Source organism: Heterodontus francisci, chromosome 19, assembly GCF_036365525.1.
Source record: "Heterodontus francisci isolate sHetFra1 chromosome 19, sHetFra1.hap1, whole genome shotgun sequence".
NCBI lineage: Eukaryota > Metazoa > Chordata > Chondrichthyes > Heterodontiformes > Heterodontidae > Heterodontus > Heterodontus francisci.
In genome coordinates, this window is record NC_090389.1 from 2,755,688 (window position 1) to 2,779,872 (window position 24,185).

At 44.6% G+C, this 24,185-nt stretch overlaps 1 protein-coding gene and 1 non-coding gene across 4 annotated transcripts in view; both read right to left on the minus strand.

Annotated features, from left to right (window-relative positions):
- Positions 1–24,185, minus strand: part of LOC137379933 (FYVE, RhoGEF and PH domain-containing protein 5-like) — a 512,321-nt gene that overhangs the window by 362,744 nt on the left and 125,392 nt on the right. For 2 of the 3 annotated variants that reach the window (XM_068051314.1, XM_068051315.1), the window contains exon 7: positions 14,688–14,847. The exons of the other annotated variant lie outside the window; for it this stretch is intronic. In XM_068051314.1, coding sequence (XP_067907415.1) covers positions 14,688–14,847 — 160 coding nt within the window. The remainder of the gene's footprint in view (positions 1–14,687; positions 14,848–24,185) is intronic. 3 annotated transcript variants of the gene reach the window in all.
- LOC137380466 (U6 spliceosomal RNA) lies at positions 18,235–18,341 on the minus strand. Its single transcript, XR_010977032.1, has one exon. It is a non-coding gene; the product is annotated as a U6 spliceosomal RNA (small nuclear RNA).

Below are 24,185 nucleotides of genomic sequence, written 5' to 3' on the forward strand. Positions count from 1 at the left end.
AACTTTATTTCAATAGTTTAATGAAGGAACCGCGCCAAGAGGTGGGGGTGGGTGTGGGGGTGGTTGCTGTGCCATGGCCTCGCTGCCACTGCTAATATCTGGCAGGGGCCTTCTCGTCGTCACGGGTTGTGGTGGGCCGCTCCCGCAAGTATTTTATGGGCCTCCCCGGCACTATCCATGGTGTTGAGGGACTGATAAAATCCAGTCCTGTGTTATGACAGAGATTGGACCTCTGCTTTAACTTGGGCCTGTTTCTCTGGACCTAAGCAGTAAGGATGTTCTTTTATAGGAAAGCATTCCCCTACATCCACATCATGAGTGGCTGAGGTTGTACATCCTGGCTTATCCCCACAGACTCTTTTAAATGCTGTGAATAGCCTTGTTTGGTCTTCTCATTGTTTTGCATTTAAATATGAAAGCATAGTGTCCAATCTTCCTAGCAATTCAGTATTAGCTAACCATATAGTAGGAAGTTCAGTTTGAGAATTGTCTAGGCTCCTTCTGCCTCATCCTCACTATCCCTTTCATTCCTCACTGTCCCCACTACCTGACATACCTGTGCTTGCTTATCCTCCTCCCGGCGATAATATTGTTTTAACATATTTATATGACACAGCTGACTCTTTTTCCGGTGATCTGGGACGTCAATCAAATTTACTTCATCAATTCTGTTGACCACTTTATATGGACCACTGAACTGTGCTTTCAACAGTTCACCCTGTAAAGGCACTTCATCCCCTGGTTGAAATGTTCAGGTGTTGGCATGTTTGTTTGTTCATTTTTTTTTATAGTTGTTTGGGAAGCTTTAAGGTGTTCCTGAGCCACTTTGCAAGCTCTCATGAGCCCTTCCCAGAACACGGATTCAGAATCCAGTACAGAAGATTCATCCCTCTGTTCTAAAGACCTTTAATTAGCTTTAGAGGACGTCTTATCTCATGTTCGTAAACTAATTCAAAAGGACTAAAACGTATAGATTCATTAGGCGAATCCCTGGTGGGAAACAAAAGAAATTCCAGTCCTTTATCCCAAACCCAATTCATGACAGTTTGCCCTGATCATTGTTTTGAGGGTCTGATGGTCCCTTTCTGAAGTTCCTTGTGTCTGTGGGTGATATGCTGAAGGCCCAAATTGGAACCTTGATCTAACTGAACCTCAATCGGTAATCCATATCTAGTGAAGAACTGGGTTAACCTCTCTACCACTACCTGAGCAGAAATTGTTCTCAAGGGAATGACCTCTGGGAACCAAGTAGCCATATCCATGACAGTGAGTATATATTGGTGTCCCGCTTTTGTTTTCGGTAAAGGTCCTACACAGTCGACCAACACCCTATTAAATAGTTCTACAAGAACTGGTATGGGAATTAGAGGTACTGGTTTTATAGCAGGTTGCGATTTTCCCACAATCTGGCACATATGGCACGTCTTTAAAAAATTGCACCATGTCCTTGGAAAGACCTGGACAGTAAAAATGTCAACTTATACGGGATTTGGTCTTCCGGATCCCCACATGTCCCGCTCTAGGAATTTCATGGTCTTCCGGATCCCCACATGTCCCGCTCTAGGAATTTCATGGTCTTCTGGATCCCCACATGTCCCGCTCTCGGAATTTCATGGTCTTCTGGATCCCCACATGTCCCGCTCTCGGAATTTCATGGTCTTCTGGATCCCCACATGTCCCGCTCTCGGAATTTCATGGTCTTCTGGATCCCCACATGTCCCGCTATATGAATTTCATGGTCTTCCGGATCCCCACATGTCCCGCTCTAGGAATTTCATGGTCTTCCGGATCCCCACATGTCCCGCAATAGGAATTTCATGGTCCAATTGCCTCCAGCAGCAACTACACCTTCACCCACTGTGGGAGAATCTGGTCACGGATCGGCCTGACTAGCCACCAGCGGGCCTGCGACTGATGACTACAATCTTCCTAATATCTTCGTCCGTGAAGAAATGCCAATAAAGACTTCTCCATGGGTCACAACATATATTTAAATTTTTTCCACTTATTTTAGTTTAGAGATACAGTACTGAAACAGGCCATTCGGCCCACCGATTCGGTGCCGCCCATCAACCACCCATTTATACTAACCCTATACTAATTCCATATACCACATCCCCACCTGTCCCTATATTTCCCTACCACCTACCTATACTAGGGGCAATTTATAATGGCCAATTTATCTATCAACCTGCAAGTCTTTGGCATGTGGGAGGAAACCGGAGCACCCGGAGCAAACCCACACAGACACAGGGAGAACTTGCAAACTCCACACAGACAGTACCCAGAATTGAACCCGGGTCGCTGGAGCTGTGAGGCTGCGGTGCTAACCACTGCGCCACTGTGCCGCCCATGGTCAATCATAGATTCTATTTTTATCCCAGAATAAAACATACCAATCAGGTTTCTTTAATAAGCAACAAAATTATCAGTTTATTATAAAACAAATCTTAACCAGTAATGAAATAAAGTAAAGGCCTGCTACCTGACAGGACCCGACGACATGCGTTGGGTTTGGGTTGGGTTGGGCCACTCTTCTGGGTCTGGCTTGGGTCGGGTCGGGTCGGGCCGGGTTAGACACACACAAATCTTGCATTTTGCTCTGCTGGTAGTTGTGAAAAGTTCAAAAACCTACCTGAGCTGCTGAGAGTCCGGGACGTCAAGGAGGGAAACTCTGAGTCTGCACAGTGAGCAAGTGAGCGATTCTATGACGTCATCACGCTCATGCTGCAGCTTCCTGAATCCATCCATCCAGAAGTGGTAAGTACAGTGAGTGCAATATGGAGGCAAAATGAATGCTGTCAACTGGAGAATGTTTAGCAGTGGAAAGTTCTGTAGGTGGAAAAGGTAAATCTCCTATATAGAAACATTTCAATCCTGTTGTTTTTTGTGATAGTAAAAGTTCAACTGGATTTGTACAATGCAAATCTTACAAACTTCTACTAAAATATGACAGCAAAAAACAGGAAATTCATCATTTCAGTGACACAATGAAAAAGGTTGTTCTCAACCCGCAGCAGGGCCAAATCAGTCGTACATAGCTCTGTTTGTACAGATGAGTGGAAAAACCATACCCACTCACAGGGCAGCACAGTGGCGCAGTGGTTAGCACCACAGCCTCACAGCTCCAGGGACCCGGGTTCGATTCTGGGTACTGCCTGTGCGGAGTTTGCAAGTTCTCCCTGTGTCTGCGTGGGTTTCCGCCGGGTGCTCCGGTTTCCTCCCACCTCCAAAAGACTTGCAGGTTGATAGGTAAAATTGGCCATTGTAAATTGCCCCTAGTGTAGGTAGGAGAATGGTGGGGATGTGGTAGAGAATATGGGGTTAGTGTAGGGTTAGTATAAATGGGTGGTTGTTGGTCGGCACAGACTCGGTGGGCCGAAGGGCCTGTTTCAGTGCTGTATCTTTAAATATAAATAAATAAATAAATCAGAAATTACAGACAAATGTGTGAGTCTCTGTTGCAAGGATATTCAACCTTTCCGAACTGTCTCTGGTGAAGGGTTTGTTGAGCTAGCACAAGAGCTCATCAATGTGGGTGCGACATACAGTCGAGTATCAGCATCAAGTGTGTTACCAAATCCAAGTACAGTTTCAAGAAGGTATTGTGATGTGGGTGAAGAAAAGAGAAAACAACCAATTTCTCAGATTACTGACATACTGACATGTGGACGGACGATTACCATAAGATCCATTATATGTCGATTACTTGTCATTACATCACAGTAATATAATCAAAATATAAAATTATCACTGTCAGGACTCTAGTCTAGTACAGTACTGTATGTGTGTAGACCAGAGTCCTAACACTGATCATTTTACATTTTTTATATAAATACTATATATTTTATCATAATGAATCACTCAGGACATTCCTCCTGGTCTCGGCATCTCAGCTGCTCACTGGATAAACTTGCATTAAGTATTTCAACCCGTAAAGCAGGAGATTAGGTAATGTATATTTTCTGAGCCTTCGGGCAATTGTTGTGTTTATTTTAAGCAATACTGGTACAGTGTGGCACAACCTGTCTGGGCACAACTCCATGGGTTTCTGTTTAACTCGTGACCCAACAGTCACTGACTCCGTGGCTCTAATCTTCATCTTTTTAAACAACCTTTCAAGTCCAATTACAGTTTTTGTTGCTTATTTGCACAAAGTGAAAAAGGAAGTTAGGTGGTAACGTGTACATTCCTGTGGTCAGGTCGGGCCGGGTCGGGCTCGGTTTGGGTTAGGCGCGGGAATAAAACGGCAGGATTCAGGCCAGGTCGGGCTCGGGTCTGATGTTGTGCTGTCGGGTTCGGGTCAGGTTTTTATCTCCTGACCTGAGCAGGCCTTTAAAATAAAGTATAAACACACAGATTGAAATATTAAAGTTCCCTTTTTACCTTAGGCCCTCACACTCATACACCGGTTAAATGGAAAAATAAAAGGGATTGTTGTTTAGAGGTCTGTTACAAAAAAGAGACAAAAAACCACTTAGGCTGAATACTTGCTCATGCTTGAAGAAAAAAAACAGATGAGGTATGTTGTGTTCCAAAACTGGCATAGAGTCTAGCCTCCAAGTACACGTAGATGGGTCACTGGGATCTTTTAAAACAGCTCTTTTCAGGAGGTGTTGAAAATTAATTTAGCAGGCCTTTCTTCAAAAACAGGAGACGAGATGAGTTGATACAGTGGCCTTCTCAGGGTCTTTTAGATAGGTGCTGGAAAACTGAGCTGGGTTGTGGTTTTCTCTCCTTCCTTGGAAGTTCTCTTGACCTGTCTCTTCTTTGTAAACAACCTCTCCAGGTGTCCAAAGAATTCTGTTGTTTATTGAGTTGGAGGTCAGGTGGTTTCCCGGAAAGACTTGTTTTCCTCACAAGACCTCTCAGTGCCACTTTTAAAAAACATTTCCAGAGACTCTGTTTTCAAAGTCAAGTGGCCTTTACATGATCCCCTTTGACAACCCCAACGTTTAACATTTCTTCAATCTTTCAAAAATGAATCCTCAAATAATATATTTAACAAAACACAGAGGCACCTTCATAACAACTGCAGTAAAATCTCACAAACTAACAGGAATACTGTCATAGAATCTCACTGAATAACAAGAATACTGCAAGAGAGTCACAAAGACTAATAGGAATACTGTAACTGAATGCAACAGACTACGAGGAATACAGTAAGAGTTTTAAAAGATTAGCAGGAATACTGTAATAGAATCTCACTGACGCACAGGAATGCTATAATAGAATATGATCGACAAATGGAACACAAGTAATAGAATCTCACGGATAAACAGAAATATTGTAATAGAATCTCACTGACTCACAGGAATACTGTAATAGAACTTGTACTGACCAACAGAATACTGTAATAGAATCTCACTGTCCAACAGAAATACAGTCTAAGAGGAACACTTCAATAGAAATTCACAGACCAACATGAATATTGTAATAAATATTTTACAGATTAAGAGGAATACTGCCATAGAATCCAACAGAATAACAAGAATACTGATAGAGATTTTCTACAGACTCACAAAAATACTCTAATAGAATTTTCCAGACTAACTGGAATACTGTCATAGAATCTCATTAACTAACAGGAATAATTTCATAGAATTTTACAGACCAACTGGAATACTACAATACACTTTTTACACACCAACAGGAATACTGTAATAGAATCCCACAGACTAATAGGAATGTTGTAATCGCACCCACTGACTAACAAGTATATGGAAAGAAAATCCTGTAGACTTAAAGGAATGCTATATACAATCCTCTGTGACTGCAGAAAAGGTAAACTATTTCCCCGGTCGTTCTCAGCCTTCTCTTGACACCTCCATCACCTCTCTGCTGTAATTCCGGTGGGTGGAACTGTAATTGCCTAGTTCCATTATTATCTATTCAATTCTAGCTAGAGTATCACTTGCAATGAGATCTCTTCCTGCTCCCACACCATTAGCACTGATATTCCTCAAGTATCTATCCTTAGCCCCCTCCTATTTCGTATCCTTATGATGAGGATTCAGCAATGGCAATGAGGCTGAACATTAAGGGGAGATAATTAGATTCTCTCTTGTTTTAGACGGTCATTGTCTCGCACTTGTGTACTGTGAATGTTACTTGCCACTTAATCAGCCCAAGCCTGGATGTTGTCCAGATCTTGCTGCATTTCTACACAGACTGCTTCAGTATCTGAGGAGTCGCGAATGGTGCTGAACATTGTGCAATCATCAGCGAACATCCCCACTTCTGACCTTATGGTGGAGGGAAGGTCATTGATGAAGCAGCTAGGACACCATCCTGAGGAACTCCTGCAGTGATGTCCTGGGATTGAGATGATTGGCCTCCGATGACCATAACCATCTTCCTTTGTGCTAGGGAGGACTCCAAAGAGAGAAGTTTCCCTCTGATTCCCATTGATAGTTTTGCTAGGGCTCCTTGATGTCATACTTGGTCAAATGATGCCTCTGGAATTCAGCACTTTTGTCCATGTTTGGACCAAGGCTATAATGAGGTCTGAAGCCAAGTGCCCCTGGCAGATCCCAAACTGAGCATCTGTAAGCAGGTTATTGCTGAGTAAGTGCTGCTTGATAGCACTGTCGACGACACCTTCCATCACTTTGCTGATGATCAAGAATAGACTGATGCCGTGGTAATTGGCTGGATTTGATTTTTCCTGCTTTTTGTGGACAGACCATACCTGGGCAATTTTCCATGTTGTTGGTCAGATGCCAGTGTTGTAACTGTATTAAAATGGCTAAGGGTGTGGTTCGTTCTGGAGCACGTCTGCAGTACTACAGCTGGGATAATATCAGGGTCCAAAGCCTTTGGTGTGTCAGATGTGCTCAGCCATTTCTTGATACCACATGGAGTGAATCAAATTGGCTGAAAACTGGCATCTGTGATGCTAGGGACCTCAGGAGTGGTGCTACCAAGCCAGTCTTGGTGATGAACATTGAAGACCCCTTCCCAGAGTACATTCCTTGCTACCCTCAGAGCTTCTTCCAAGTGGTGTTGAACTTGGAGGAGTACTGATTCATCAGCTGAGGGAGGGCAGTAGATAGTAATCAGCAGGAGGTTTCCTTGCCCATGGTTAACCTGGTCCCATGAAACTTCATGGGGTCCAAAGCCACCTGACTGTATACCACTGTGCTGCCACCTCTGGTGGGCCTGTCCTGCCAGTGGGACAGGGCACACCCAGGGACGGTGATAGAGGAGGTTTGGGTATTGGCTGAATACTGTAACGCATGGTACAGATGGCTAATAGTTTATTATATGTGGCAGGAGGTTAATCCTGAATGGGTTGAGAAAGAGAAAGCTGAGTGAAATTGTGAGGGATAAAAGGAAAATTTTAGTTGTTAGAACAACAGCTTCCTTGATATAGCACCTTTAATGTAGTAAAATGCCCCACGGTGCTTCAGTTAGTTAAGTTAAGGGAAGGCAAAGCACCAGAGCACCACAGGATACATCTGAGAATCCTGATGGAGTTGATGGATGGCTGATATCCAGTCCTGGATGACCAGAAATTTCCTCCAATTAATCATTGGAATGTCCAAAGCCATTGTCTTTAGTCCCGATTTCAAACTTTATTCTCTTACCACTGATTCCATCCCTCTCCCTGGCCACTTGTTCAGACTGAATCAGACTGTGAGCAACGTTGGCAATCTATTTCAAATGGAGATGAGCTTCCGATCCCCATATTCTCTCCATCACCAAGGCTGGCTATGTCCGCCTCTGTAACATCTCCCGTCTCCGCCCTGTCTCAGCACATTCTGCTATTGAATCCATGCTTTTGTTACTGCCAGACTTGACTATTATATTATTCACCTGGCTGGCTTCTTATCGTCCAACCTCCATAAACTCATCCAAAAATATGCTGCCTGTCCTAACTTGCATGAAAGTCTCATTCTCCCATCACCCCTGTGCTCACTGACCTACATTGGCTCCTGTTCCAGCAACATCTCAAGGTTAAAATTCTCATCCTTGTTTTCAAATCCTTCCACGGCCTGATCCCTCCCGATCTTTGTAACCTTCTTCAGCCCGAAGCCTTCAATTCTGATCTCTGGTGCATCCCTGATTTCTATTGCTCCATCATGGCAGCTGTGTCTTGACCTGCTTTACCCCTAAGCTCTGGAATTCCCTCCGTAAAGAAGTGAGTGGTTTAGTCCCTCCTTAAAACCTACTTCTTTGACTAAGTTTGTTCTAATATCTCCTTATATGGCTTGGTGCTAAATTTTGTTTGCAATGTTCCTGTGAAGCAACTTGGGACATTTTACTATTTTGGAGGTACTACATATATACATGCTGTGGTTTGAAATTCTGGGGGCATAGAAATGTTATCTATTGATGTGTGGAAGAGGACTTCAGAGTGTCCACTGCAATACACATTCATAAAAAATGGGCAGTTTTAAAGTTTAACACGAAACTCAGAAATATACTAAATAATGAGGAGGATAGTAACAGGTTTCAGGAGGATGGACAACAACTGGTAAAATGGGCAGAAATATGGCAGATGAAATTTAATACAGAGCAACGTGAAATGATACATTTTGGTAGGGAGAATGAGCAGAGACAATACAAACTAAATGGATTTTGAAGTGGCAGGACAATTTAAAAGTCATGATAGCAGACTGGCTTCTTAAACATTGAAATGTAGAAAGATTTACATCGCATGAGGAAGCCGAGATTTATGTGGCTTAAAGGAGGCCATTCAGCCCATTGAGCTGGATTTAATGGGTCCCCTGAGGTGACGTCAGAGACGGGGGAACCCCTAGAATCGTGAGGGGTCACAGGGGGTGGAGGGCCCATTACCGTTCCATCGCCAAGTCATCCTGCCAGGGGCGGGATAGGCCGACGACAGTATTTCCACCCAGAGGTCAATTTTAAGGCTCTTAACTGGTCTATTGATGGCCACTTAACGGCCTCTTCCTGCCAAAGCTGGGATCTAACCAGTAATGGAGGGGGTTGTGCCTCCACCATGCGTGCAGGGCACCTTGTAAAATGAGGCGCCCTCCCTGTGGGCTTGCGGGGGCAGGGGGGGGTCCCTCCTTCGTAGGCAATCTGTGGCCCATGGAGGCCCCCAGCCGGGAAACAATGAAGCTCCCAGGAACTCCCTTCACCTCGGGGCCTTCCGAACCGGCTCTGGTGTCCCTGCCTCACTTACCTAGGGTCTGGTTTCCAGTGCTGGGCCTGGGTCCAAGGCCTCTGCAATACCAGCAGTGGCCACCATTCCTGGCACAAAAAGGCCGAGGCAGGGCTCCCTCCGCCATTTCGACCCAGCCACCTCCACAAAATCCTGTCCATTGTGTCGGTGCCAGCCGAAAAAGAACTAAAAGAGCCATCCAGTCTAATCCCACCTTCCAGATCTTCGTTCATAGCCCTGCAGGTTACAGCATCTCAAGTGCATATCTAAGTATTTTTTTTTTTAAATGTGATGAGGTTTTCTGCCTCTACTACCCTTTCAGGCTGAGTTCCAGATCCCCTCCGCCCTCTGGGTGAAAACAATCCTCTTTAACTCCTCTCTAATCTTCCACTAATTACTTTAAATCTCTGTCCCCTGGTTATTGACTTCTCTGCAAATGGAAAGAGGTCCTTCCTATCCACTCTATCTAGGCCCCTCATAATGTTATACACCGCAATTAAATCCCCCCCTTAGCTTCCTCTGTTCCAAAGAAAACAAACCCAGCCTGGCCAATATTTTCTTATTGCTAAAATTCTCCACTCCAGGAAACATCTTCATAAATCTCTTCTGTACCCTCTTTAGTGCAATCACATTGTTCCCGGAATGTGGTGACCAGAACTATAGACAGTACTCTAGCTGTGGTGTAACTAGTATTTTATACAATTCCAACCCAACCTCCCTGCTCTTATACATTAGAATGGTAGCAGGGATGAGAGTTCAGTTATGTGGTGTAACTAGAGAAGGTTAGATGGGTCTCCATAGAGTGGAGAAGGTTATATAGGTAGATTTAGATTCAGAATTATGCAGGGTTTTGATAGAGTGGATAAGAAAAAAACTTTCAACTGGCAAGAGAGTTGGTAACCAGAAAACACAGATTTGAGATAATTGGCAAAAGAAACAGAGGGGAGATGAGAATTTATTTTACTCAGTGAGTTGCACTGATCTGGAATGTGCTGTCTGAAAGGGAGGGGAGGGGCAGGTAAGAAGCAGATTCAATAGTAACTTTCACAAGGAAAATTGGATAAATACATGGAAAGGAAATATTTGGATAGTTTTTTCAGAGAGCTGGTACAAGCACAATGCATAAAATGCCTCCTGTTGTTTTGTATTGTTCTATGATTCTGAGAAAAGTCTAACCATGGTAATTCCAGGCCAATCAACTCACATTGGTGGGAGGGAAAATTTTAGAGTCTTTGATTAAGGATGAAATAGTCACATATCAAGATAAAGAGAAAGGAGTTGGAAGCTGCCAGCACAGATTTTAAAAAGGAAGATTGTGCTGGACAAACCTCATGTAATTCTTTGAAGAGGTGACAGACATGGTAGATAGGGAAAACAGTGGATGTGATGTACATGGACTTTAGGAAAGCCTTTGACAAGGTACCACATGGGAGATTACTAGAGGAGATTCAGGGATATGGAATTAGAGGGAAGAAAGCAAACGGCATTAAAAGATGGATCATCTGCATTAACTGCATTAAAAAAGGGAGGAAAGAATTGAGAAAGTTTCTCAGAGTGAGGAATGGTGTTCCACAGGGTTCAGTTCTGGAGCCATTCCTGTTCAGTGTGTGTGTCATTGATTTGCATATAGGCTTAAAGAAAGTGACGTGGAAGTACACAGAATATACAGCACAGAAACAGGCCATTCGGCCCAACCAGTCTATGGTGACGTTTATGCTCCACTCAAGCCTCCTCCCATCCTTCCCCCTCTGAATCTGTCAGCATAACCCTCTATTCCGCTCTCCTTTACATGCAGATCTAGCCTCCTCTTAAATGCCTCTACACTATTCACATAACCATTCCTGTGGTAGTGAGCTCCACATTCTCAACACTCTCTACATAAAGAAGTTGCTTCTGAATTCTATCTGATTTCATGCTAACTATTTTATATTTATGGCCTCTGGCTTTGCTCTTCCCCAAAAGTGCAAACATTCTCTCTGTGCTGACTCTATCAACACCTTTCATTGCTTTAAAGATTCTATCAGATGACTGCTCAGCCTTCTCCTTTCAAGAGAAAAGAGACCCATTCTGTAATACTTTCCTGATAAATTTATCATCCTGGTAAATATATTTTGCACTCTCGAGTGCATTTTTATAACATGGCAACTAGAATTGTTCACAGTAAACCAAAGGTGGTCTCATCAAGGTTCAACATAGCATCAGCATAACATCTCTACCTTTCAATTCTACCTCTCCCAAAAGTAACTCGAGTGCTGGATTTGTCTTTTAAATGGCCTTTATGCATCGCTACTTTACGTGATTTGTATATTTGCACTTTCAAATTCTTTTGCTCTTCTAATGCCACCCCCCCCCCCCACCCAGCCAGCACTCCTCATTCACCTCCCTCACCTCCACCCAGCCTGCACTCTTCATTCACCTCCCTCACCTCCACCCAGCCTGCACTCTTCATTCACCTCCCCCACCCAGCCAGCATACTTCATTCGCCTCCCTCACCCCCACCCAGCCAGCACTCTTCATTCACCTCCCCCATCCCCACCCAGCCTGCACTCTTCATTCACCTCCCCCACCCCCACCCAGCCATCACTCTTCATTCACCTCCGCACCCCCCACCCTCCCCAACCAGCCAGCACTCTTCATTCACCTCCCTCAGCCCACCCAGAGATAGAGATAGAGGAGCAGATATGTAGACAGATTTTGGAAAGATGTAAAGGTAACAGGGTTGTAGTGGTGGGTGATTTTACCTTCCCCTATATTGACTGGGACTCACTTAGTGCTAGGGGCTTAGATGGGGCAGAATGTGAAAGGAACATCCAGGAGGGCTTCTTGAAACAATACGTAGTTAGTCCAACTAGGGAAGGGGCCGTACTGGACCTGATATTGGGGAATGAGCCCGGCCAAGTGGTCGAAGTTTCAGTAAGGGAGCATTTCGGGAACAGTGACCATAATTCCATAAGTTTTAAGGTACTTGTGGATTAGGATAAGAGTAGTCCTCGGGTGAAGGTGCTAAATTGGGGGAAGGCTAATGATAACAATATTAGGCAGGAACTGAAGAATTTAGATTGGGGGCGGCTGTTTGAGGGTAAATCAACATCTGACATGTTGGAGTCTTTCAAACATCAGTTGATTAGAACCCAGGACCGGCATGTTACTGTGAGGAAGAAGGATAAGTTTGGCAAGTTTCGGGAACCTTGGATAACGAGGGATATTGTGAGCCTCGTCAAAAAGAAAAAGGAAGCATTCGTAAGCGCTGGAAGGCTGGGAACAGACGAAGCCCTTGAGGAATATAAAGACAGTAGGAAGGAACTTAAGCAAGGTGTCAGGAGGGCTAAAAGGGGTCATGAAAAGTCATTGGCAAACAGGATTAAGGAGAATCCCAAGGCTTTTTATACGTGTATAAAGAGCAAGAGGGTAACTAGGGAAAGGGATCCCCCACTCAAGGATAGAGGAGGGAGCCAGAAGAAATGGGCGAGGTACTAAATGAGTACTTTGCATCAGTATTCACCCAAGAGAAGGACTTGGTGGATGATGAGTCGAGGGAATGGAATGTAGATAGTCTGGGTCATGTCGATATCAAAAAGGAGGTGGTGTTGGGCGTCTTGAAAAACATTAAGGTAGATAAGTCCGCAGGGCCTGATGGGATCTACCTCAGAATACTGATGGAGGGAAATTGCTGGGGCCTTGACAGAAATCTTTGCATCCTCATTGGCTACAGGTGAGGTCACAGAGGACTGGAGAATAGCCAATGTTGTTCCTTTGTTTAAGAAGGGTAGCAAAGATAATCCAGGAAATTACAGGCCGGTGAGCCTTACGTCAGTGGTAGGGAAATTATTGGAGAGGATTCTTCGGGACAGGATTTACTCCCATTTGGAAACAAATGGACTTATTAGCGAGAGGCAGCATGGTTTTGTGAAGAGGAGGTCGTGTCTCACTAACTTGATTGAGTTTTTTGAGGAAGTGACAAAGATGATTGATGAAGGAAGTGCAGTGGATGTTGTCTACATGGACTTCAGTAAAGCCTTTGACAAGGTCCCTCATGGCAGACTGGTACAAAAGGCGAAGTCACACGGGATCAGAGGTGAGATGACAAGATGGATACAGAACTGGCTCAGTCATAGAAGACAGAGGGTATCAGTGGAAGGGTGCTTTTCTGAATGGAGGGTTGTGACTAGTGGTGTTCCGTAGGGATCAGTGCTGGGACCTTTGCTGTTTGTAGTTTATATAAATGATTTGGAGGAAAATGTAGCTGGTCTGATTAGTAAGTTTGCGGACGACACAAAGGTTGGTGGAGTTGCGAATAGTGATGAGGATTGTCAGAGGATACAGCAGGATATAGATCGGTTGGAGACTTGGGCAGAGAAATGGCAGATGGAGTTTAATCAGGACAAATGTGAGGTAATGCATTTTAGAAGGTCTAATACAGGTGGGAAGTATACAGTAAATGGCAGAACCCTTAGGAGTATTGACAGGCAGAGAGATCTGGGCGTACAGGTCCACAGATCACTGAAAGTGGCAACGCAGGTGGATAAGGTAGTCAAGAAGGCATACGACATGCTTGCCTTCATCGGTCGGGGCATAGAGTATAAAAATTGGCAAGTCATGTTGCAGCTGTACAGAACCTTAGTTAGGCCACACTTGGAATATTGCGTACAATTATGTTCGCCACACTACCAGAAGGATATGGAGGCTTTGGAGAGGGTACAGAAGAGGTTTACCAGGATGTTGCCTGGTCTGGAGGGTATTAGCTATGAGGAGAGGTTGGATAAGCTTGGATTGATTTCCCTGGAACGACGGAGGTAGAGGGGCAACCTGATAGAGGTTTACAAAGTTATGAGTGGCATGGACAGAGTGGATAGTCAGAAGCTTTTTCCCGGGTGGAAGAGTCAGTTACTAGGGGACATAAGTTTAAGGTGCGAGGGGCAAAGTTTAGAGGGGATGTGCGAGGCAAGTTCTTTACAGAGAATGGTGAGTGCCTGGAACTTGTTGCCGGGGGAGGTGGTGGAAGCAGGTACGATAGCGACGTTTAAGAGGCATCTTGACAAATGCATGAATAGGAAGGGAATGGAGGGATACAGACCTCGGAAGTGCAGAAGGTTTTAGTATAGACAGGCATCAAGATCGGCACAGGCTTGGAGGGCCGAATGGCCTGTTCCTGTGCTGTACTGGTCTTGGTTCATTGTTCTTTGTTCTTCATTCACCCCCTCCCCTACTCCCCCCCATCCAGCACTCTCAAGCTTAGCAGAAAATATCGAAGTATGTGAAATAGTTAATTCTTTAGAAGAGCAAAGGAAGATGCAAATAAGTTGGTGAAAAGACCTAAAATGTGACAGGTGAAATTCAAGTTGTTAAGTATGAGGTGATACAGTTTGGTAAAAATAACAATATTCATGATACTGTGTGACTGGGAGTAGGCTCGAGCCTGGGGAAGAGTTGAGGGATTCTGAGGGACAGGTTCACAGGCCATTAAAGGTTGATAACAGTGTTAAAACTTTTCGAGGATATCAGTGAATTGTGGCCCCTGCCTCACACACTTGAGAGATAAGTCACAGAATGTTACCTCAAACTCCAGCAGTGATGTGGAGAACTCTGGCGACGTACAACAGGATTGGTCCAGGATTGCGAGGTTACTCTCATACAACTCAATATACCTGGAGTACACAGTCAGCCTGGGCCCTCGTGCTAAGATCACATGAGCCAAACTTGGACCCGTCTGCTCCCTGATGATAGAAAGGTATGGACTCAGTCAGATGGTGCAATGGTTGCTCGTCATTCACTTCCCCACCAAACCCCCACCCTGACAGCACTCTTCATTCACTTCCCCACCAAACCCCCACCCAGACAGCACTCTTCATTCACTTCCCCCCAAACCCCCACCCAGACAGCACTCTTCATTCACTTCCCCACCAAACCCCCACCCAGACAGCACTCTTCATTCACTTCCCCATCAAACCCCCACCCAGACAGCACTCGTCATTCACTTCCCCCCAAACCCCCACCCAGACAGCACTCGTCATTCACTTCCCCCCCAAACCCCCACCAGACAGCACTCGTCATTCACTTCCCCCCAAACCCCCACCCAGACAGCACTCTTCATTCACTTCCCCCCAAACCCCCACCCAGACAGCACTCTTCATTCACTTCCCCCCAAACCCCCACCCAGACAGCACTCGTCATTCACTTCCCCCCCAAACCCCCACCCATCCAGCACTCTCCATTCACCTCTCCCCAAACCCCCACCTATCCCGCACTCTTCATTCACTTCCCCCGAACCCCCACCCAGCCAGCACTCGTCATTCACTTCCCCCCGAACCCCCACCCATCCAGCACTCTCCATTCACCTCTCCCCGAACCCCCACCCATCCAGCACTCGTCATTCACTTCCTCCCTCACCCCCACCCAGCCAGCACTCTTCATTCATCTGACCCACATCCCTTAGGTAGCTGAAGGCATGGCCACCACTAGTGGGGATGCTCAAGAGGGCAGATTTAGAGAAGTGCAGATATCTCAGAGGTTTGTGGGGCAGGAGGAAATTACAGAAATAGGGAGGGGCAAGGCCATGGAGGAATTTGAAAATGAGAATGAGAATTTTAAAGTCCAGGTGCTGCCTAACCAGGAGCCAATGTAGGTCAGCGAGCACAGGGGTGATGAGTGATTGGGACTTAGTGCAATTTCAACACGGGCAGCAGAGTTTTGGTTGACCTCATGTTATGGAGGGTAGAACTTGACAGGGTAGATGCAGGAAGGCTGTTCCTGATGGTGGGGGAGTCCAGATCCAGGGGTCATAGTCTAAGGATACGGGGTAAATCTTTCAGGACTGAGATGAGGAGAAATTTCTTCACTCAGAGTGGTGAGCCTGTGGAATTCACCACCACAGAAAGCAGTTGAGGCCAAAACATTGAATGTTTTCAAAAAGGAGTTAGATATAGCTCTAAGGTCTAAAGGCTTCAAAGGGTATGGGGCGAAAGCAGGAACAGGTTACTGAGTTGGATGATCAGCCATGATCATAATGAATGGCAGAGCAGGCTCGAAGGGCCAAATGGCCTACTCCTGCTCCTATTTTCTATGTTTCTATATTTAACATGAGAGGCTGGTCAGGAGTGCATTTTAACAGTCAAGTCTCAAGGTAACAAAGGCATGAATGAGGTTTTCAGCAGCAGATGAGCTGAGGCAGGCTGGAGTCAGGTGATAATAAGTGATTGCAGTGATGGTGCAGATATGTGGCTGGAAGCTCATTTCAGGGTCAGATATGACACCAGGGTTGCAAATAGTCTGAAATAAAAACAAGAAATGCTGGAAATACTCAGCAGGTCCGGCAGCATCTGTGGAGAGAGAAGCAGAGTTAACGTTTCAGGTCAGGGACCCTTCTTCAGAACAGATTTTGCTTTTATTATTGCAAATAGTCTGGTTCAGCCTCAGACTGTTATCAGGGAGTTGGTAGCTATGGAATGGAGTTTGGAGCGGGGACTGAAAACAAATGCTTCTGTCTTCCCAATATTTAATTGGAGAAAGATTCTGCACATCCAGTCCTGGATGTCAGATAAGCAGTCTGATAATTTAGAGACAGAGAAGTGGTGGTGAGATAGAACTGGGTGCCATCTGCGTACATGTTAAAACTGTGCTTGAGGATGATGTTGCTGAGGGGCAGCATGCAGATGAGAAATATGGGGGTGGCAAGGAGGGGTCACCAGAAGTAACAGTGCTGGAGCAGGAAGAGAAGCTATTGCAATGATACTCTGGCTACAGTTGGATCGAATGAGAGTTGAACCAGACGAGTGCAGTCCCAGCCAGTTGGACAACAGTGACGAAGTGTTAGAGGAGGATGGTGTGGTCAACTGAGTTAAAGGCTGCAGACAGGTGGAGAAGGACATTACATAGTGTGTCAGTTGTGACTTTGGTGAGGGCTAGTTTGGTACTGTGGCAGGCATAGAAACCTGACTGGAGAGATTCAAACATGGAGTTCTGGGAAAGATGGGCATGAATTTGGGGGACAACACATTCAAGGAGAGGAAAGAGAGGTTGGAGATGGGGCAGTTGTTTGCAAGGTCGGAGAGGGGGTGATGGCGCAGATTTGAAGGAGAGAGGGACAGTACCTGAGGATTGAGAACAATTAGCAATATTAGCTAACAGTGAAGCCAGGAAGTAAAGTTGGTCAGCAGTTTGTGGAAATAGGGGCAAGGGAACAGGTGGTGGGTCTCATTAACAAGATGAGTTCGGAGAGGGCATGAAGGGAGATCGGAAAGAAACTAGAGAAATATGAACATTCAGAGCAAGGGGGAACCTTAGAGGACATTTGGCACAGCGGGCTAGGGGAAGGGAAGTGACAGAAGCAGCTGATCAGATAGTTTCAATCTTAGTGACCAGATGAGAGGAGGAGAGGAGTCATGTATCGATTGAGACTGAGTTACAACAGCTGGTTCAATTAACTGAAGAACATCAGTGAACAAGTTGGAGCTTTACCACAATCCAGCAGCTTTCACGATCATTTCTCCTCGTGCCAGCCAAAATAGCACAAACACCTTGCCCAGGTGAGGTGGACACTCCATGTGGGTTGCCGGGCAGGGACCATCAGCACCAATTCAAACTGCTGTGTGACCAGCAAATTGGATGCTGCTGGACTGAGGGGGTTATGCCACCTACAAGTTTATCTTCCCTCCCACTGCTGCCCACATTCACCTCTGAGGCTGAGATACTTTGCCAGGACAGTGTAGAGGGAGTAAAAACAAAAAGTGCTGGAAATACTCAGCAAGTCTTTTTGTTTTTATTTCAGATTTCCAGCATTTGCAATATTTTGCTTTTATTTCAGTGTAGAGGGAGCTTTACTATCTAACATCATGCTGTACCTGTCCTGGGAGTGTTTGATGGGGGACAGTGTAGAGGGAGCTTTACTCTGTATCTAACCCCGTACTGTACCTGTCCTGGGAGTGTTTGATGGGACAGTGTAGAGGGAGCTTTACTCTGTATCTAATCCAGTGTTGTACCTGTCCTGGGAGTGTTTGATGGGACAGTGTAGTGGGAGCTTTACTCTGTATCTAACCCCGTGCTGTACCTGTCCTGGGGGTGTTTGATGGGACAGTGTAGAGGGAGTTTTACTCTGTAACTAACCCCGTTTTTTTTTATGCTTCACGAATTTGCGTGTCATCCTTGCGCAGGGGCCATGCTAATCTTCTCTGTATCGTTCCAATTTTAGTATATGTGCTGCCGAAGTGAGCACTCTGTACCTGTCCTGGGAGTGTTTGATGGGACAGTGTAGAGGGAGCTTTACTCTGTATCTAATCCAGTGTTGTACCTGCCCTGAGAGTGTTTGATGGGGACAGTGTAGAGGGAGCTTTACTCTGTATCTAATCCAGTGTTGTACCTGCCCTGAGAGTGTTTGATGGGGACAGTGTAGAGGGAGCTTTACTCTGTATCTAACCTCGTGCTGTGCCTGTCCTGGGAGTGTTTGATGAGTCTGAGGTGCGAGACCAGTGGAGGAGGATCTGCAGACCAATATCTGAAGAGATGGCTTGCTAAATGAACTGTTAGGTGCTATGACTTTGGATTCAAAATTTGTGTTTTTTCTGAGACAGTTGTTTACTGGAAAGCAAAACTAAAAGCATCAGAGTTCTGGGAAGACCAAACAGGTCCTACCCAGTTTAAAGCACAGGTTGCAGAGACATGTGGGACAGGTGTGACCAGGGCTATTTAAGGCTCAGATTACAGATCAACAGAACTGAAACACAATATTGTATGTGTGCGCGTGGAAGAAAACAGCAAGCAGGCTGAGGCAACTGGAATGTAAGAGCTGACCATTGACGAATACGACTTATGGCAGCTGTTTTCAGTGACTTTTAGAGTTATCAGTGGAACCATCTTGCTGTGGGCGAGGCCAAGGCTGCTCAAGAGGTGACAAGACCGAACTGTTAAAGGGAAGATTGCATCACTCACTATCAACGGGACATCATTACTTCCAAGTATGCATCCTGGGGACAGCACTCGGAAAACTATCTGAAGAAGTTCCTGATTTTGAAGAACTTTGTGATGGTTCATTGGATCTTGCTGATGGGACAACTCAGAGGACTTGTGAGAACTATCTTTTTTGCATCTGATAATTAACCTTTAAGACATATATATATATATATATATATATATATATATATATATATATATATATATATATACATACACACACAGATATATACAGAAGGACGACATTTGGCCCATCGTATCTGCACCAGCTCTGCGAAAGAGCAATTAACTTAGTGCCAGTCGTCCACCTTCTCACCATAACCCTGCACATTCTTCCTTTTCATATAACAGTCTAATTCCCCTTTGAATGCTTCAATTGAACCTGCCTCCACCACCCTCAGGCAGTGTATTCTAGACCTTAACTACTCGCTATTGAAAAAAGCTTTTCCTCATGCCGCTTTTGCTTCTCGTACCAAATACTTTAAATCTGTGCCCTCTCGTTCTCAATCCTTTCACAAGTGGTAACAGTTTCTCTCTATCTACTCTGTCCAGACCCCTCATGATTTTGACTACCTCTATCAAATCACCTCTCAGCCTTCTCTTCTCCATGGAACAACTTCTCCAATCTATCTTCGTAACTGAAACTCCTCATCCCTGGAATCATTTTCGTGAATCTTTTCTGTACTATCTCCAATGCCCTCACATCTTTCCTAAAGTGTGGTGCTCAGAACTGGATGCAGTATGCCAGCTGAGGCCAAACTAGTGTCTTATACAAGTTCAACATAACTTTCTTGCTCTTGTACTCTATGCCCCTATTAATAAAGCCCAGGATACCGTATGGTTTATTAACCATTCTCTCAACCTGTCCTGCCACCTTCAATGACTTATGCACATATACATCTCAGCCCCTCTGCTCCTGCACCCCCTTTAGAATTGTGCCCTTTATTCTATATTGTCTCTCCATGTTCTTCCTACCAAAATTAATCACTTCACATCTCTCTGCATTGAACTTCATCTGTCACCTGTTCACCCATTCCACCAACTTGTCTGTGTCCTTTTGAAGTTCTACACTATCCTCCTCACAGTTCACAATGCTTCCAAGTTTTGTGGCATCTGCAAACTTTGAAATTGTGCCCTGTACACCAAGGTCTAGGTCATTAATATATATCAGGAAAAGCCAGGGTCCCAACACTGATCCCTGGGGAACTCCACTACAAACCTTCCTCCAGCCCGAAGAACATCCATTAACCACTACTGTTTGTTTCCTGTCACTCAACCAATTTCATATCCATGTTGCTACCATCCCTTTTATTCCCTGAGCTATAACTTTGCTCACAAGTCTGTTGTGTGGCACTGTATCAAATGCCTTTTGAAAGTCCATGTACACCACATCAGCTGCATTGCCCTCATCAATCCTCTCTGTTATCTCCTCAAACAACTCCAGTAAGTTAGTCAAACATGATTTTCCCTTAAGAAATCCATGCTGGCTTTCTTTAATTAACCTACATTTGTCCATCTGAAAAGAAAAATTCCTTTTATTTTTTCTGGTTAGTGTGTGTGTGTTTGTGTGTGCGTTTGTGTGTGCGTGTGTGTGTGAAGGCTAGGATAAATAAGGGGCTTTAATATTTCAATTTGTATGTATGTTTTACTTCATTATTGTTTAAACTTGTTTTATAATAAACTGATAATTTTGTTGTTTATTAAAGAAACCTGGTTGTTGTCTGTGGAAAAATAGAGTATATGATTGACTGTTTCGGTAAGTAGGAAAATGTAAATATATGTTGTGATCTGTGGAGAAGTGGGACTGAATTAACAGTGCACTCCTCGGTCGTAAATATAATTGGGGGCTCTTGTCGGGATACACCCAATGCCGATGATGTTCAATTGTATGTGGGGTAATAATAATTGAAAAAGGAAAATAAAAGCAGGTTTCTTGTGTGATAGCGTAAAGTCTATAGCACGTGAATGGCTTTAACAGTTGCTGCGACTTTTTTGGAGAAGAAGGTTGTATCCCTGAATGATTTGAGGTACTTAACTAAGGTTAAGCTAATAGCAGTGGCAACACAATTGGGGTTAGAGTTAAAACCAGGAGCTAAGAAAGCAGAGATAATTGAAATAATAGCACAACATTTGGAACTAGAAGAAGAAAGCAAACCAGAGGGTAGTGCAGTTGAATTAGCTAAAATTCAGTTACAGATGAAGCAGCTTGAGCTTGAGCAGGAAAAAGAATTGAAAAGCTTGAAATTGATAGAGAGGTAAGGGCAAAAGAGAGAGAGAGAGCATTTCAAAAATAAAAAACAATTGAAATGGAAAAACTTAAGCTTCAACAAGAAACAGAATTGAAGAAGCTTGAGTTTGAAAAAAAATTGACAAAGAAAAAACTTGAGTTTGAGGAAAAGGAAAGAGAAAGAGAAGGAAAGGAATTCAAATAAAAAATGCTGGAACTAAGACAAAAGAGTGGTCTTGACATCAGTGAAGATTCTGATGAGGAAGAATCTGACTCCAGCCCAGGACCTAGCGGAGAGCTGATTAAATTTGTACAAGACCTCCTTAAGTTTGAGAAAAGGGGGGTAGAGGCATTTTTCATTTCTTGTAGCTGGTCTTATCAGTAAGTTTGCAGACGACACAAAGGTTGGTGGAGTTGCAAATAGTGATGAGGATTGTCAGAGGATACAGATTGGTTGGAGACTTGGGCGGAGAAATGGCAGATGGAGTTTAATCCGGACAAATGTGAGTTAATGCATTTTGGAAGGTCTATTACAGATGGGAAGTATTCAGTAAATGGCAGAACCCTTCGGAGTATTGACAGGCAGAGAGATCTGGGCGTACAGGTCCACAGATCACTGAAAGTGGCAATGCAGGTGGATAAGGTAGTCAAGAAGGCATACGGCATGCTTGCCTTCATCGGTCGGGGCATAGAGTATAAAAATAGGCAAGTCATGCTGCAGCTGTACGGAACCTTAATTAGGCCACACTTAGAATATTGCATACAATTCTGGTCGCCACACTACCAGAAGGATGTGGAGGCTTTGGAGAATGTACAGAAGAGGTTTACCAGGATGTTGCCTGGTCTGGAGGGTATTAGCTATGAGGAGAGGCTGGATAAACTCGGATTGTTTTCACTGGAACGACGGAGGTGGAGGGATGACCTGATTGAGGTTTACAAAGTTATGAGTGGCATGGACAGAGTAGAGTAGTCAGAAGCTTTTTCCCAGGGTGGAAGAGTCAGTTACTAGGGGACATAGGTTTAAGGTGCGAGGGGCAAAGTTTAGAGGAGATGTGTGAGGCAAGTTTTTTTTTTTTTTTACACAGAGTGTGGTGAGTGCCTGGAACTTGCTGCCGGGGGAGGTGGAAGCAGGTACGATAGCAACGTTTAAGAGGCATCTTGACAAATACATGAATAGGATGGGAATAGAGGGAATCAGACCCCGGAAGTGCAGAAGGTTTTAGTTTAGCCAGGAATCATGATCGGCACAGGCTTGGAGGGCCGAATGGCCTGTTCCTGTGCTGTACTGTTCTTTGTTCTTTGTTCTGAAAAGATAGCCAAACAAATGAAATGGCCAAAGGAAAGCTGGACACTGCTTATGCAAAGCAGTTTCAATGGCAGAGATCATGAAGTTTATGCCATGCTTTCTGAGGAGGCTTCTGCAGATTATGAGATGGCAAAAAAGGCTATTCTTGCTGTCTATAAGTTTGTTCCTGAAGCTTACCGACAGAAATTTCGGAACCTACGGAGATCGGCTGGGTAGACCTACGCATAATTTGAGAGGGTAAAGCAAATTATCGCCGGGAACTACTAAGGTTAGCATATGAAATTCCTTTAGCAGGGCAATTGGGGATCCGGAAGGCTAAATCACGTATATGTTGACATTTTTACTGTCCAGGGCTTTATAAAGACGTGGTACAGGTTTGTAAAACCTGCCATACGTGCCAGATTGTGGGAAAACCGCAACCTGCCATAAAACCAGCACCTCTAATTCCCAAATAAAAACAAGAAGTGCTGGAAATACTCAGCAGGTCTGGCAGCATCTGTGGAGAGAGAAGCAAAGTTAATGTTTCAGGTCAGTGACTCTTCTTCAGAGCTAGCAAATATTAGAAATGTAAAAGGTTATAAGCAAGTAAAGCATGGGTGGGGCAAGAGATAACAAAGGAGAAGGTGTAAATAGGACAAGGTCACAGAATAGTTGACCAGAAGGTCGTGGAGCAAAGGCAAACAATATGTTAATGGTGTGTTGAAAGACAAAGCATTAGTACAGATAGGGTGTTAATGGACTGAAAATTGAACAGCAGCAAGTACAAACATGAAAAAAAAGTGGGTAAGCAAACTTAACAAACTAAGATGAAATAAAATAAACACAAAAAAAATTTTTAAAAAGGGGAAAAAAACTAAAAGTAAAAGTAAAATGGAGCCCGTCATGCTCTGAAATTATCGAACTCAATGTTCAGTCTGGCAGGCTGTAGTGTGCCTAATTGGTAAATGAGATGCTGTTTCTCGAGCTTGTGTTGATGTTCACTGGAACACTGCAGCAATCCCAGGACAGAGATGTGAGCATGAGAGCAGGGGGGAGTGTTGAAATGTCAAGCAACCGGAAGCTCGGGGGCCTGCTTGCGGACTGAGCGGAGGTGTTCCGCAAAGCGGTCACCCAGTCTGCATTTGTTCCAGTCCTACTCAGGCACCCTCCCCCAACTCTTTTTCCGGTACATTGATGACTGTATCGGTGCCGTTTCCTGCTCCCGCCCCGAACTGGAAAACTTTATCAACTTTGCTTCTAATTTCCACCCTTCTCTCACCTTTATATGGTCCATCTCCGACACTTCCTTTCCCTTCCTCGACCTCTCTGTCTCCATCTCTGGGGATAGGCTGTCTACTAACATCCATTATAAGCCCACTGACTCCCACAGCTACCTCGACTACACTTCTTCACACCCTGCCTCCTGTAAGGACTCTATTCCATTCTCCCAGTTTCTCCTTCTCCGACATATCTGCTCTGGTGATGGTACCTTCCATGACTGTGCTTCTGATATGTCTTCCTTTTTCCTCAACCGAGGATTCCCCCCCACTGTCGTTGACAGGGCCCTCAACCGTGTCTGGCCCATTTCCTGCACCTCT